Genomic DNA, 15,451 nt, shown 5'->3' with positions numbered 1-15,451 from the left:
CCCCTCCCCAGAGGACACAGGTCACTGTAGAAACAAAGAGAAGGGCAGGCGGTGTTTTCCAGAATGGGTTGTCCCACCAAAGACACGCGCTCGAGTCCGTCCCCCGTCATGCAAAAACGTGTCTTTTCCCGCCCAAACGAAAATCGAGGCTGAGCCGAGCGGCAGCGACAACACCTGCCCTGAGAACTCGTTTTTGAGGCTGGGGTGACAGCCGTGAGCTAATTTTTTGTACATATGTTGCTAGTTGTCCAGCTAATTTCTTTGTGTTTTTTTTTTTTTTAGTAGAGACGAGGGTTTCCTTCTTGCTCAGGCTGGCCTCCACCTCCTGACCTTGACCGATCCTCCCTCCTCGGCCTCCCAGAGTTTCTGGGATGACAGGCACGCGCCACCACGCCCGGCTCATTTTTTCTATAATGATTTTTCGTTGGCCAATTAATTTCTTTCTATTTTTAGTAGAAACGGGGTCTCGCTCTTGCTCAGGCCGGCCTCGAACTCCTGACCTCAATAGCGATCCTCCCTCCTCGCCCTCCCAGAGTGCTGGGATCACAGGCACGAGCCCTTGCACCCGGCTAATTTTTTCTAGATATTTCTAGTTGTCCAATTAATTTCTTTCTATTTTTAGTAGAGACAGGGGTCTCGCTCTTCCTCAGGCTGGCCTCAGACTCTTGACCTCGACCGATCCTCCCGCCTCGGCCTCCCTCCCGAGTAGCTGGGACGACAGGCATGTGCCATCGTGCCCGGCTCATTTTTTTTTTTTTCCTATATATATTTTTAGTCGTCCAGCTCATTTCTTTTCTTATTTTTTTTTAGTAGAGACGGGGGGTCTGGCTCTTGCTCAGGCCGGCCTCCAACTCCTGACCTCAATAGCGATCCTCCCTCCTCGGCCTCCTCCCAGAGTTGCTGGGATGACAGGCCTGTGACATTTCTCTTTCGAAATCCACCCAGCACGCCAGGGACGGGGGTGGGAGGACATGAGCCGGTGGGGTTTTTTTTTGTTTGTTTTTTTTTTTCTTTTGTTTTTCCCCAGTGGTTTTTGAAAATCCCCAAATCTTAAAGCAGCAGCGTGTGGGCTTGGACAGGCGCTAGCTGTGGGGACAGGCAGGGGACAATCTGGCCCGACCACGGGGCCACATGTTCCACGGGGGATGTCCCGTCCCTGGCCCAACCGCAGAGAGAAAAAAGGAGAAGATAAAACCCGGACCCAAGGGGTTTCACTTCCCATCAGCCTCGGCCACCCGGGGGGACCAGGGGAACAACGGTCGCAGTGGCATTCTGCTCACGTCACCGAGACTCGGGACGGGGAAAGGTTTCAATGTTGGCTCACGCCTTGATAAAGGATGAGATGAGGCCGGGCGCGGAGGCTCACGCCTGTTGTCCCGGCACTCTGGGAGGCCGAGGAGGGAGGATCGCTCCAGGTCAGGAGTTGGAGGCCAGCCTGAGCAAGAGCGAGACCCCGTCTCTACTAAAAATAGAAATGAATTGACCAACTAAAAATATATAGAAAAAAAACGAGCCGGGCGTGGTGGCGCATGCATGTAGTCCCAGCTACTCGGGAGGGAGGCCGAGGTGGGAGGATCGCTCCAGGTCAGGAGTTGGAGGCCAGCCTGAGCAAGAGCGAGACCCTGTCTCTGCTAAAATATTAGAAAAAAATTAGCTGGATATTCAAAAATATATAGAAAAAATTAGCTGGGCGCAGTGGCTCACGCCTGTTGTCCTAGCACTCTGGGAGGCCGAGGAGGGAGGATCGCTCGAGGTCAGGAGTTGGAGGCCAGCCTGAGCAAGAGCGAGACCCCGTCTCTACTTAAAAAAAAATAGAAAGAAATGAGCTGGGCTAATAAAAATATATAGGAAAAAAAACGAGCCGGGCGTGGAGGCACGTGCCTGTCGTCCCAGCTACTCGGGAGGAGGCCGAGGAGGGAGGATCGCTCGAGGTCGGGAGGTGGAGGCCAGCCTGAGCAAGAGCGAGACCCCGTCTCTACTAAAAAATAGAAAAAATTAGGCAGTCAGATAAAAATGAAACAAAAAACGAGCCGGGCGTGGTGGCGCACGCCTGTCGTCCCAGCTACTCGGGAGGGAGGCCGAGGCAGGAGGCTCGCTGGAGGCCAGGCGTTGGAGGCTGCTGTGAGCGAGGCTGACGCCACGGCGCTCGCTCCAGCCCGGGCGACAGGGCCAGACTCTGTCTCAAAGAAGAACAAAAAAAAAGGGAAAAAGGGAAAAAGGGACAGATGAGCTCACTCCGGGTAAAAACTCCCAGCATTCGGGGTTGGCAAACTCACCAAGCCTGTGGTCGAGGCTCAAGGTCGCGGGTTTCCCCGGGAATAAAGGAGGAAGAGGAGGAGGTTGGGGGGTGGCCCTGGGGTCTTGGAGGTGACTCGACCTCCCCTTCCTGACCTGCCCCTGCCCCCTCACCCCCAACCCCAGTCCCAGTCGGGCCTGACGCCTTCACGGCCAAACCCACTCGGTTATTTTTATTCTTTTTCAAACAACATCTGTGAACCCTAAATTTTGCTGCATTTTTTAAAAAAATTGTATCCGATATATATATATATATATTTTTTGAGGCAGAGTCTGGCTCTGTCGCCCGGGCTGGAGTGAGCGCCGTGGCGTCGGCCTCGCTCGCGGCAGCCTCCGATTCCTGGCCTCCAGCGAGCCTCCTGCCTCGGCCTCCCTCCCTCCCTCCCGAGGAGCTGGGACTACAGGCATGCGCCTCCACGCCCGGATAATTTGTTTTTTCCTATATATTTTTAGTTGTCCAGCTAATTTCTTTTCATTTTCAGTAGAGACGGGGGTCTCGTTCTTGCTCAGGCTGGCCTCCGACTCCTGGCCTCGAGCGAGCCTCCTGCCTCAGCCTCCTCCCTCCCGAGTAGCTGGGACGACAGGCGTGCGCCACCACGCCCGGCTCGTTTTTTTTCTATATATTTTTAGTTGTCCAGCTCATTTCTTTCTATTTTTTCTTTTAGTGGAGACGGGGTTTTGCTCTTGCTCAGGCTGGCCTCTGACTCCTGACCTCCAACAATCCTCCTGTCTCGGCCTCCCTCCTGAGTAGCTGGGACGACAGGCGTGTGCCTCCACGCCTGGCTCGTTTTTTTTCTATATATTTTTAGTTGTCCAGCTCATTTCTTTCTATTTTTTCTTTTAGTGGAGACGGGTTTTTGCTCTTGCCCAGGCTGGCCTCCGACTCCTGGCCTCCAACAATCCTCCCGCCTCGGCCTCCCTCCAGAGTAGCTGGGACGACAGGCATGCGCCTCCACGCCCGGCTACATTTTTTTCTATATATTTTTTAATCAGGCGATTAATTTTCTATTTTTAGTAGAGACAGGGGGTCTCGCTCTAGCTCACCCTGGCCTCTACCTCCCGGCCTCCAGCGATCCTCCCTCCTCGGCCTCCCTCCCGAGTAGCTGGGACGACGGGCAGGCGCCACCTCGCCCGGCTAATGGGTTATTTTTATCCCCGTATTTACTCAGGCAAGGAACAGGGGCTGACACACTTTGCAAACATTCCAGGCACGAGCAGGCAGGACTGGGACTTGCTCCCGGCCGGTCTATTTTGGGATCCGCCTGCCGGCGCCTGAGTCACAGCTAGGGAAGAAAAACACACAGAGATGCATGGGGTTTGGGGCTTATTATTATTATTTTTTTTTTTTCCTCCTCCCTCCCCTGAATTTCCTAAATATACCGTTCTGACTCAGTGGGATCCTGCCAGCAAAGAAAAAAAAAAGAAAGAAAGAAAGAAAGAGAATCACACGGAACTGTCGCCCACAGACAAAAATTTCCTCGAAACTTCCTAGTCTTGCCCACATGCGCCTGGCGGCCTTTATTTATTTATTTTTCCTCTTTCTTTCTTTTTTTTTTTTTTGCTAAAGGTTAATCTGGTTCAATGCATTTATTTTATTTTATTTTATTTATTTTATTTTATTTATTGTATTTTATTTATTTTAATTTATTTTATTTTATTTATTTTATTTTATTTATTGTATTTTATTTATTTTATTTCATTTTATTTATTTTATTTATTGTATTTTATTTATTGTATTTTATTTATTTTAATTTATTTTATTTTATTTATTTTACTTTATTTTATTTATTTTATTTCATTTTATTTATTTTATTTTATTTATTTTACTTTATTTTATTTATTTTATTTCATTTTATTTATTTTATTTATTGTATTTTATTTTATTTATTTTAATTAATTTAATTTAATTTATTTTACTTTATTTATTTTATTTCATTTATTTTATTTTATTTATTTTATTTAATTTATTTTACTTTATTTATTTTATTTCATTTTATTTATTTTATTGTATTTATTTTAATTTATTTTATTTTATTTATTTTACTTTATTTTATTTATTCTATTTCATTTTATTTATTTTATTTTATTTATATTATTTTATTTATTTTATTTTATCTTATTTTATTTATTTTATTTTATTTTATTTTATTTTATTTTATTTTATTTTATTTTATTTTTTGAGGCAGAGTCTCGCTCTGTCGCCCGGGCTAGAGTGAGTGCCGTGGCATCAGCCTCGCTCACAGCGGCCTCCGACTCCTGGCCTCCAGCGAGCCTCCTGCCTCAGCCTCCCTCCGGAGGAGCTGGGGCTACAGGCATGCACCACCACGCCCGGCTCATTTTTTCTGTATATATTTGTAGTTGTTTGGCTAATTTCTTTCTATTTTTTTTAGTAGAGACGGGGTCTCGCTCTTGCTCAGGCTGGCCTCCAACTCCTGACCTCGAGCAATCCTCCTGCCTCAGCCTCCCAGAGTGCTGGGACGACAGGCGTGAGCCACTGCGCCCGGCTAATTTTTTCAATATATATTTACTTGTCCAACTAATTTCTTTCTATTTATAGTAGAGACGGGGTCTCGCTCTTGCTCACCCTGGCCTCTAACTCCCGACCTCCAGCGATCCTCCCGCCTCGGCCTCCCTCCCAAGTAGCTGGGACTACATGCACGCGCCACCACGCCCGGCTCATTTTTTTTCTCTCTCTCTCTATATTTTTACTTGGCCAATTAATTTCTTCCTATTTTTTTTTTTTTATCAGAGACGGGGTCTCGCTCTTGCTCAGGCTGGCCTCCAACCCCTGACCTCATTCGATCCTCCCTCCTCGGCCTCCTCCCAGGGTGCTGGGACGACAGGTGTGAGCCTCCGCGCCCGGCCTAAAAAAAGAAGTCTCTAAAAAAAAAAATGTTTTTTTTGCAAGGGCCCCGGGCAGACGAAACAAATAAGGAAAAAGAATGTGCTGAATGCACAGATCTGTTTATCTGGAATGAGAACGGCGGTTGAGGTTCAGACACAAAACAGATGCTTGGAACTCTGGTTGCCTGGTGTGCATTCTTTGCCTTCAGGGTTTTTCTAGAACATAATGATGATTGCAAAAAAAAAAAAAAAAGAAAGAAAATAATAATAAATTTTTTTTAACAGAGGCCAATGCAAGAGGAAAAAAATCCTCCCTAATTTCAGGCGTTTTATACGATGTAAGAATTGCTGAAATCGATCATTCCACACGGCGCATGCTCTGAACATCGCCCTGAGATATTATTTCTGCAAAAGTCTCACAAATAAACATCACTGGCACAACTTGCAAAAGCACGAAAGAGCAGCCCAGGCCGGGCTCGGCGGGGGCTCACGCCTGTCGTCCCAGTGCTCTGGGAGGCCGAGGAGGGAGGATCGCTGTTGAGGGCAGGAGGTGGAGGCCAGCCCGAGCGAGAGCGAGACCCCGTCTCTACTAAAAAAATAGAAAGAAATTAATTTAATTGGACAATTAAAATATATATAGAAAAAATGAGCCGGGCGTGGTGGCGCATGCCTGGAGTCCCAGCTACGCGGGAGGGAGGCCGAGGCGGGAGGCTCACTCGAGGCCAGGAGTTGGAGGCCAGCCCGAGCAAGAGCGAGACCCCGTCTCTACTAAAAATAGAAACAAAATCAGCCAAACAAGTAAAAATAGAAAAAAAACGAGCCGGGCGTGGTGGCGCATGCCTGTAGTCCCAGCTACTCGGGAGGGAGGCCGAGGCTGTGGGCCTATGTGCACATGTGTGCATTAGTGTATACGCCTATGTGCACACAGATATGTATATTTGTGTACGTGTAAATGTACATACATGTGTGCATGTATGTATAGGCATGTGCGTATGCATATATGTGCACGTGCACGTGTGTTTGTGCATATGTACATGTGTCCCTGCACATGTCTATCTGTGTGTATATAAATGTACACGCATCTATGTGTGCATGTGTGTATGAACATGCATGTGCATATATTTGTGCCTATGTGCACATGTATATGTATTTGTGTATACGCATGCCTGTGCATGTATGAACATGCCTGTGCATGTTCATATATTTGTGTGCCTACGTGCTCATCTATATGCATTTGTATATACGCATATGTGTGCATGTACATGCCTGTGTGCATGTATGAATGTGCATACATATGTGCATATGTTTGTGTGTCTACATGCATGTGTATGTGCCTATATTTGCATGTCTACATGCATGTGCATGTGCATATATTTGTATGTCTACATGCATGTGTATGTGCATATATTTGTATGGCTACATGCATGTGTATATGCATGTGCATATATTTGTGTGTCTACATGCATGTGTATGTGCATATATTTGTGTGTCTACATGCATGTGTATGTGCATATATTTGTATGTCTACATGCATGTGTATGTGCATATATTTGTATGTCTACATGCATGTGTATATGCACGTGCATATATTTGTGTGTCTACATGCATGTGTATATGCACGTGCATATATTTGTGTGTCTACATGCATGTGTATGTGCATATATTTGTATGTCTACATGCATGTGTATGTGCATATATTTGTATGTCTACATGCATGTGTACATGCATGTGCATATATTTGTGTGTCTCCATGCACGTGCCCATGCATTTGTACATACGCATGTATGTGCATGTACATGCCTGCGTGCCTGTGTAAACGCCCATGCATGCGTCTATCTGTGCGTGCATGTGTGTGCGTGTGTGTATTTTCCTGTGTCCCGTGTTGTCTCGTGCCCAACGCGGCCCGGGGACACTGCAACAACTGTGATGCTCGGCGACCTCCCGTGATCCAACCGGGGTCTAAGCTGGAGCTGGACCTCGGAGCCCTCGAGACGTCCCCGGGAGAACCCGGGTCCCACGCCGGGGCAGAAGTCACACCCGTCCCGGGGTCCTTAACCGCACACATCTTATTTTTATTTTATTTTATTTTTTTGACATGCCGTGTTTCCCCGAAAAACCAGACGGGAGAGGGGGCGGCCTCCTATTTTATTTTCCCCCAAAATCACCGATCCGGGTTCGAATCCCCCCGCTTGTGCCGTTCTATCAGCTCTGGGACCCTGAGCTAACAGGTTGCACCTCTCTAAGCCTCAGTTTCCCCATCAGACCCCCCCCCGGGAGGGCTCATTTTCAGGGGACAGTGGCATTTTTTAAATTTAAAAAAAAATTTTAGCCCCAGAGCTCTCAGGACAGGGGCGACCGTTGCCAGGGCCGGTTGCCGGGGGTCCGGGCTTTGACGGCTCAAGACCACACATGCACATGCATGCGTTGCCGTGCTGGGCTCTTGCGGCCGCGGTAACCATGGCGACCGTTGCTAGGGCCGGTTGCCGGGGGTCAGGCTTTGACGGCTCAAGACCACACACACACACACACACACACACACACACACGCACGCACGCTGTTGCCGTGCTGGGCTCTTGCGGCCGCGGTAACCATGGCAACCGTTGCCAGGGCCGGTTGCCAGGGGGCCGGGCTTTGACGTCGCGAATGCTCGGACGTCCACCTGCTAAGGGGCTGGTTCCGTTTTACTTATCATTTCTAATATTATTTAATGTTATTTAAATTCTTTAATATCATTTTAATATTATTTAATATTCATTTTATTTTTTAATTTATTTTATGTTTTATTCTTTAAGATTAATTTACTTTTTTCTTTATATATATATATTTATATTTTTTCTTTTATATATTTATACGTATACTTTTCTTTTATATATGTATACGTATACTTTTATATATTTATATACTTTTCTTTTATATATTTATATACTTTTCTTTTATATATTTATACGTATACGATTCTTTTATATATTTATATGTATACTCTTCTTTTATGTATTTATACATATACTTTTATATATTTATATACTTTTCTTTTATATATTTATATATACTTTTCTTTTATATATTTATATATACTTTTCTTTTATATATTTATACGTATACTTTTCTTTTATATATTTATACGTATACTTTTATATATTTATATACTTTTCTTTTATATATTTATATAGATACTTTTCTTTTATATATTCATACGTATACTTTTTTCTTTTATATATTTATACATATACTTTTCTTTTATATATTTACATGTATACTTTTTTCTTTTATATATTTATACATATACTTTTATATATTTATATAATTTTCTTTTATGTATTTATATGTATACTTTTTTCTTTTATATATTTATACGTATACTTATATATATTTATATGTACACTTTTATTTTATATATATATATATATTTTTTTTTTTTTTTGAGACAGAGTCTCACTTTGTTGCCTAGGCTAGAGTGAGTGCCGTGGCGTCAGCCTAGCTCACAGCAACCTCAAACTCCTGGGCTCGAGTGATCCTCCTGTCTCAGCCTCCCGAGTAGCTGGGACTACAGGCATGCACCACCATACCCGGCTAATTTTATATATATATATATCAGTTGGCCAATTAATTTCTTTCTATTTATAGTAGAGATGGGGTCTCGCTCTTGCTCAGGCTGGTTTTGAACTCCTGACCTCGAGCAATCCGCCCGCCTCGGCCTCCCAAGAGCTAGGATTACAGGCGTGAGCCACAGCGCCCGGCCTATTTTACATATTTACACGTACACTTTTACATATTTACACGTACACTTTTACATATTTACACGTACGCTTTTCTGCTACATACTTTGTCCCCTTGGGCAGCGGGGTGGGCGCCAGGGCTCGTTTTGGGGGGACGGTCGGTTCTCGGGGAAACGCCCGTGGAAAATGGGAAAAAAAAACGCAAAACCAGGAGGAGGGGGAGGGGGACCGCCGCAGGGGGACAGGGCTGGGACCGGGGGGGACACTCACCGTGGTCGTGGGCAAAGACCAGCAGGTCCAGCCCGGCCAGCATCTGTGCCAGCTCTCGGTAGCGGCCGCAGTGCTCCCCGGCGCCGTGGGACACGAACATCAGGGCCCTGGAGGGACAGGAAGAGAGGCCGGTTAGGGAGGCCCAGCCTGGGCCCGGCGCCGGGGAGGCTCAGGCCTGTCGGCTAATCCGGGAGGGAGGCCGAGGAGGGAGGATCGCCCGGTCGAGGTCGGGAGTTGGAGGCCGGCCTGAGCCCAAGAGCCAGACCCCTGTCTCTGCTAAAAAAAAAAAAAAATAGAAAAGAAATGAGCTGGACAACTAAAAATGTAAAGAGAAAAAAATTAGCCAGGCGTGGAGGCTCACGCCTGTCATCCCAGCACTCTGGGAGGCCGAGAAGGGAGGATCGTTCAATTGAGGTCAGGAGTTGGAGGCCAACCTGAGCAAGAGCGAGACCCCGTCTCTGCTAAAAAAATAGAAAAGAAATGAGCTGGACAACTAAAAATGTATAGAGAAAAAATGAGCCGGGCCTGGCGGTCCCAGCTACTCGGGAGGGAGGCTGAGGCAGGAGGATTGCTATGGAGGTCAGGAGTTGGAGGCCAGCCTGAGCAAGAGCGAGACCCCGTCTCTACTAAAAAAAAATAGAAAGAAATGAGCTGGACGACTAAAAATGTATAGAGAAAAAAATTAGCCAGGCGTGGAGGCTCACGCCTGTCATCCCAGCACTCTGGGAGGCCGAGAAGGGAGGATCGCTTGAGGTCAGGAGTTGGAGGCCGGCCTGAGCCCAAGAGCGAGACCCCGTCTCTACTAATAAATAGAAAGAAATTAATTAGACAACTAAAAATATATAGAAAAAAACGAGCCGGGCGTGGTGGCGCGTGCCTGTCGTCCCAGCTACTCGGGAGGGAGGCCGAGGCAGGAGGCTCGCTGGAGGCCAGGAGTTCAAAGTCAGCCTGAGCAAGAGCGAGACCCCGTCTCTATCATAAATAGAAAGAAATTAGGTGAAAAACTAAAAATATATATAGAAAAAAATGAGCCGGGTGTGGTGGCGCATGCCTGTAGTCCCAGCTCCTCGGGAGGGAGGCCGAGGCTGGAGGCTCGCTCGAGCCCAGGAGTTAGAGGCCAGCCTGAGCTCAAGAGCGAGACCCCGTCTCTACTAAAAAAAAAAAAAATAGAAAAAAAACGAGCCGGGCGTGGTGGCGCGTGCCTGCAGTCCCAGCTACTCGGGAGGGAGGCCGAGGCGGGAGGCTCGCTGGAGGCCAGGAGTCGGAGGCCGCTGTGAGCGAGGCTGACGCCACGGCGCTCACTCCAGCCCGGGCGACAGAGCGAGACTCTGTCTCGAAAGGGAAAAAAAGAACAGCCCAGGCCACAGCAGCTGCCCCGGACGGGCACGGGGACCTCACATGACAACAAAGGCGCTTTGTTGCCGACACGCTGAGCCTCGCAAAACGGAGTCCAAGTCCCGCCTGGCCCCGGGAGCTCCCGGGCAAAGCGCCCGTCCGGCCCTTTTATTTTTGAGACAGAGTCTCGCTCTGCCGACCGGGCCAGAGTGAGCGCCGTGGCGTCAGCCTCGCTCACAGCACCCTCCAACTCCTGGCCTCCAGCGAGCCTCCTGCCTCGGCCTCCCTCCCGAGTAGCTGGGACGACAGGCATGCGCCTCCACGCCCGGCTCGTTTTTTTTTCTATATATTTTTAGTTGTCCAGCCAATTTCTTTCTATTTTTTTTTTTTTTTGTAATAGAGACGGGGTCTCGCTCTTGCCTAGGCTGGCCTCCAACTCCTGACCTCGAGTGATCCTCCTGCCTCGGCCTCCCTCCTGAGTAGCTGGGACTACAGGCATGCGCCACCACGCCTGGCTCATTTTTTGTCTATATTTGTAGTTGTCTAATTAATTTCTATTTATTAGTAGAGACGGGGTCTCGCTCTTGCTCAGGCTGGCCTCCAACTCCTGACCTCCAGCGATCCTCCCTCCTCGGCCTCCCAGAGTGCTGGGACAACAGGCGGGAGCCACCCCTCCCCGGCCCTGACTCTCTCTTCTTCCTGCACCCCCCAGCAGATCAAGGCGACATTGAATGACTTGATCTCAGGCTGCTGCAAAAAGGAGGCTGCAAAAAGGAGGCTGGAAAAACGAGGCTGAAAAAAGGAGGCTGTAAAAATGAGGCTGCAAAAAACGAGGCTGCAAAAACGAGGCTGGAAAAATGAGGCTGCAAAAAAAAAAAAAACGAAGCTGTAAAAACCAGCCTCCAGAAACGAGGCTGCAAAAACGAGGATGCAAAAACGAGGCTGCAAAATCGAGGCTGCAGAAACGAGGCTGCAAAACAGGAGACCGACGAGGCTGCAAAAAAAAAAATGAGGCTGCAAAAATGAGGCTGCAAAAAAAAAAAACGAGGCTGCAAAAACGAGGCTGCAAAAAATGAGGCTGCAAAAACGAGGCTGCAAAAAAAAACGAGGCTGCAAAAATAAAACGAGGCTGCAAAAATAAAACGAGGCTGCAAAAAAAAAAACGGGGCTGCAAAAAAAAAAGGAAAAAAAACGGGGCTGCGAAAATGAGGCTGCAAAAAGGAGGCTGCAAAAAAAAAAAAACGAGGCTGCCAAAAAAAAACGAGGCTGCCAAAAAAAAACGGGGCTGCAAGAAAAAAAGAAAAAAAAACGGGGCTGTGAAAATGAGGCTGCAAAAACGAGGCTGAAAAAAAAAACGAGGCTGCAAAAAAAAAACGGGGCTGCAAAAAAAAAAACGGGGCTGCAAAAAAAAAACGGAAAAAAAAAAAAAAACGCGGCGGGCTGGGATCGCTTTTCCTGGAACTCGCGTAGCGGGTGCAGCCGGCGCTCCCGGACCGCGGGGGGAGGAGGCCAGGACCAGATGGCCCGGCTGGCTGCCTGCCCCGGGGAGGGGGTGGGGCGGCTCCCGGCAAAGCCAGCGCCACCCGCTGAGCCTCTCAGAGCGCAAAACCCAGACGGCCTCCCCTCGCCGCCAAAAACCCACTTTTCCCTTTATTTTCTTATTTTATTTTTTTTATTTTTATTTTTATTTTTTTTTGAGACAGAGTCTCACTTTGTTGCCCAGGCTAGAGTGAGCGCCGTGGCGTCAGCCTCGCTCACAGCAGCCTCCACCGCCTGGCCTCCAGCGATCCTCCTGCCTCAGCCTCCCTCCCGAGTGGCTGGGACAACAGGCATGCGCCTCCACGCCCGGCTCGTTTTTTTTTTTTTTTTCTATATATATATTTTTAGTTGTCCAGCTCATTTCTTTGTGTTTTTACTAGAGACGGGGTCTCGCTCTTGCTCAGGCTGGTTTCGAACTCCTGGGCTTGGCCGGGCTCCCGGGGGTGGCTCACCGAGCCTGTCGTCCCAGCACTCTGGGAGGAGGCCCGGGCGGGAGGATCGTGATGGAGGTTGGAAGGAGGTCGAGGCCGGCCTGAGCAAGAGCGAGACCGCCCCGTTTCTACTAAAAGTAGAAATTAATTGGCCAACTAAAAATATATATAGAGAGAAAACGAGCCGGGTGTGGTGGCGCATGCCTGTGGTCCCAGCTACTCGGGAGGGAGGCTGAGGCTGGAGGATCGCTCGAGGTCGGGAGTTGGAGGCCAGCCTGAGCAAAAGCGAGACCCCGTCTCTACTAAAAAAAAATAGAAAGAAATGAGCCGGACGACTAAAAATATATAGAAAAAAGAAAAAACGAGCCGGGCGTGGAGGCGCATGCCTGTGGTCCCAGCTACTCGGGAGGGAGGCCGAGGCGGGAGGATCGCTCGAGGCCAGGAGTTCAAAACCAGCCTGAGCAAGAGCGAGACCCCGTCTCTACTAAAAATAGAAAGAAATCAATCGACCAACTAAAAATATACAGAGAAACAAATTAGCCGGGCGTGGTGGCGCGTGCCTGTAGTCCCAGCTCCTCGGGAGGGAGGCCGAGGCAGGAGGCTGGCTTGAGGCCAGGCCTCGGAGGCTGCTGTGAGCGAGGCCGCCGCCACGGCACTTCCAGACTTTGTCTCTGAAGAAAGCAAAGAAACCCGCGCAGCGAGCGGTCGGGGCCAGGCCTGGGACCTTGAGACCTCAGTTGGCCTTGGTTCGGCTCCGTGGAAAAATCTAGAGAGTTCTGGAAAGAAGACTGGCCTTCCGTCTCTGTCTCTCTGTCTCTGTCTCCCTGGCGGGGTCTCTGCCACACGGATGTCACAGGAGGGGACAGAAATAGCACCCGGTCCCCTCCCGGGCGGGTCCAGCCTTTCACAGAGAGAGAGAGAGACAGAGAGAGGCCAGAAACAGCCTCCCTTTTTTGTGTGGGAGAGTCTGCAGAGGCCGGGCAGCTGCTGCCTCCCGCCTCCGCCCAGAAATCCGTCTAAGTGTGTTCCGGACTCCGGGCTCAGCCTCCGCGGAGGCCCCCCCGCAGAGGCCGAAGTCCCCTGGCCCGGCGGCGTCTGTTCTTCCCACCGGCCTCCGCCTTTGACAGGTCGAGGCCCAGAGAGGCTCAGCGCATTGCCTGGGCACACACAGCGGCCCGGCGGGTTTTTGCTTTTTTTTTTTTTCTTCTATGTGTTTTTTTTTTTTTTTAGTTGTTTTCGTTCTATATACATTTTTAGCTGGACGACTAAAAATTTCTTTCTGTTTTCTGTTTCTATTTCTAGAAAGATTTTCTTTCTGTTTTCTTCTTGTTCTCTATTTTCTATTTCTATTTCTTTCTATTTTCTATTTTTTTCTATTTCTATTTCTCTCTATTTTCTATTTCTATTTCTTTCTATTTTATATTTCTTATTTCTTTCTATTTTCTATTTGTTTTCTTTCTATTTTCTATTTCTATTTCTTTCTATTTTTTTCTATTTTCTATTTCTATTTCTCTCTATTTTCTATTTCTATTTCTCTCTATTTTCTATTTTTTTCTATTTTCTATTTCTATTTCTATTTTCCATTTCTATTTCTTTCTATTTTATATTTCTTATTTCTTTCTATTTTCTATTTCTATTTCTTTCTATTTTATATTTCTTTCTATTTGCTATTTCTTTTTTTTTGAGACAGAGTCTCGATCTGTCGCCCAGGCTAGAGTGAGCGCCGTGGCGTCAACCTCGCTCACAGCAGCCTCCAACTCCTGGCCTCCAGCGAGCCTCCCGCCTCGGCCTCCCTCCTGAGTAGCTGGGACTAAAGGCATGCGCCACCACGCCCGGCTCGTTTTTTCTATATATTTTTAGTTGTCCAGCTCATTTCTTTCTTTCTTTCTTTTTTTTTTTTTTTTAGTAGTAGAGACGGGGTCTCGCTCTTGCTCAGGCCGGCCTCCAACTCCTGACCTCGAGCGATCCTCTGGCCTCGGCCTCCCAGAGTATTGGGATGACAAGCGTGAGCCTCTGCATCCCACCACAAAGTCTCTTTTATTTTTATTTATTTTTTTTGAGGCAGAGTCTGGCTCTGTCGCCCGGGCTAGAGTGAGCGCCGTGGCGTCACCCTCACTCACAGCAGCCTCCGACTCCTGGCCTCCAGCGATCCTCCTGCCTCAGCCTCCCTCCCGAATAGCTGGGACGACAGGCATGCGCCTCCACGCCCGGCTCATTTTTCTTATATATTTTTATTTGTCCAGCTCATTTCTTTCCTTTTTTTTTTTTTTTTTTTTTTTGGTAGAGTCGGGGTCTCCCTCTTGCCAAAGCTAGCCTCCAACTCCTGACCTCGAGCGATCCTCCTGCCTCAGCCTCCCTCCCGAGTAGCTGGGACTACAGGCATGCGCCTCCATGCCCGGCTCAGTTTTTTCATATCTATTACTTGGCCGATTAATTTCTTCCTATTTATAGTAGAGACGGGGTCTCGCTCTTGCTCAGGCCGGCCTCTAACTCCCGGCCTCCACCGATCCTCCCGCCTCGGCCTCCCAGAGTGCCGGGACGACATGAGCCTCCGCGCCCGGCTCATTAAAAACTCGCGACCCACCCAGCCACCTCCGGACCCCACGAGGAATGAGACCCAGTGTCCCTGCGCTCGGGGGGGGGGTGTCCCAATTTTTCTGACCTCCCCACCCAGCCTCACCTCCAGCCTCCACTACTGGGGTGGATGCCTTGGTGTTCAGGGTGAGCCCGGCCGGCCCAGGGGCCTAGAATGTTCTTTCCCCGCCCCCGCCGCTTGCCCCGGGCCCACGTGGGACCCTGCTCGAAGACAATCTGGGCTTCCAAGCGATTCGCCCATGCCAGGGTGAGGCCCCGGCCTCCACTCAACCCTCTGGCCTCCACTCTACCTTCTCTCCCCCCTGCAAAGCCAGTTTCTCTCCCAGAACCCCGACAACCCCCTGCCCACGGGTGACACATGGGTCACCGGGGTGTGGCCCGGCCCGGCCCCGGGGCGAGGCCTTCCTCTTCCTCTGGACTCCCCAC

At 48.5% G+C, this 15,451-nt stretch overlaps 1 protein-coding gene across 3 annotated transcripts in view; it reads right to left on the bottom strand.

Annotated features, from left to right (window-relative positions):
• MGLL (monoglyceride lipase) overlaps positions 1-15,451 on the bottom strand; it is a 401,877-nt gene that overhangs the window by 18,052 nt on the left and 368,374 nt on the right. For all 3 annotated transcript variants that reach the window (XM_075995941.1, XM_075995940.1, XM_075995939.1), the window contains one exon: positions 9,126-9,232. In XM_075995941.1, the coding sequence (XP_075852056.1) occupies positions 9,126-9,232 (107 nt within the window). The remainder of the gene's footprint in view (positions 1-9,125; positions 9,233-15,451) is intronic.

Source organism: Microcebus murinus, chromosome 20, assembly GCF_040939455.1.
Source record: "Microcebus murinus isolate Inina chromosome 20, M.murinus_Inina_mat1.0, whole genome shotgun sequence".
Lineage (NCBI taxonomy): Eukaryota > Metazoa > Chordata > Mammalia > Primates > Cheirogaleidae > Microcebus > Microcebus murinus.
This window is presented reverse-complemented; position numbering and strand designations above follow the sequence as displayed.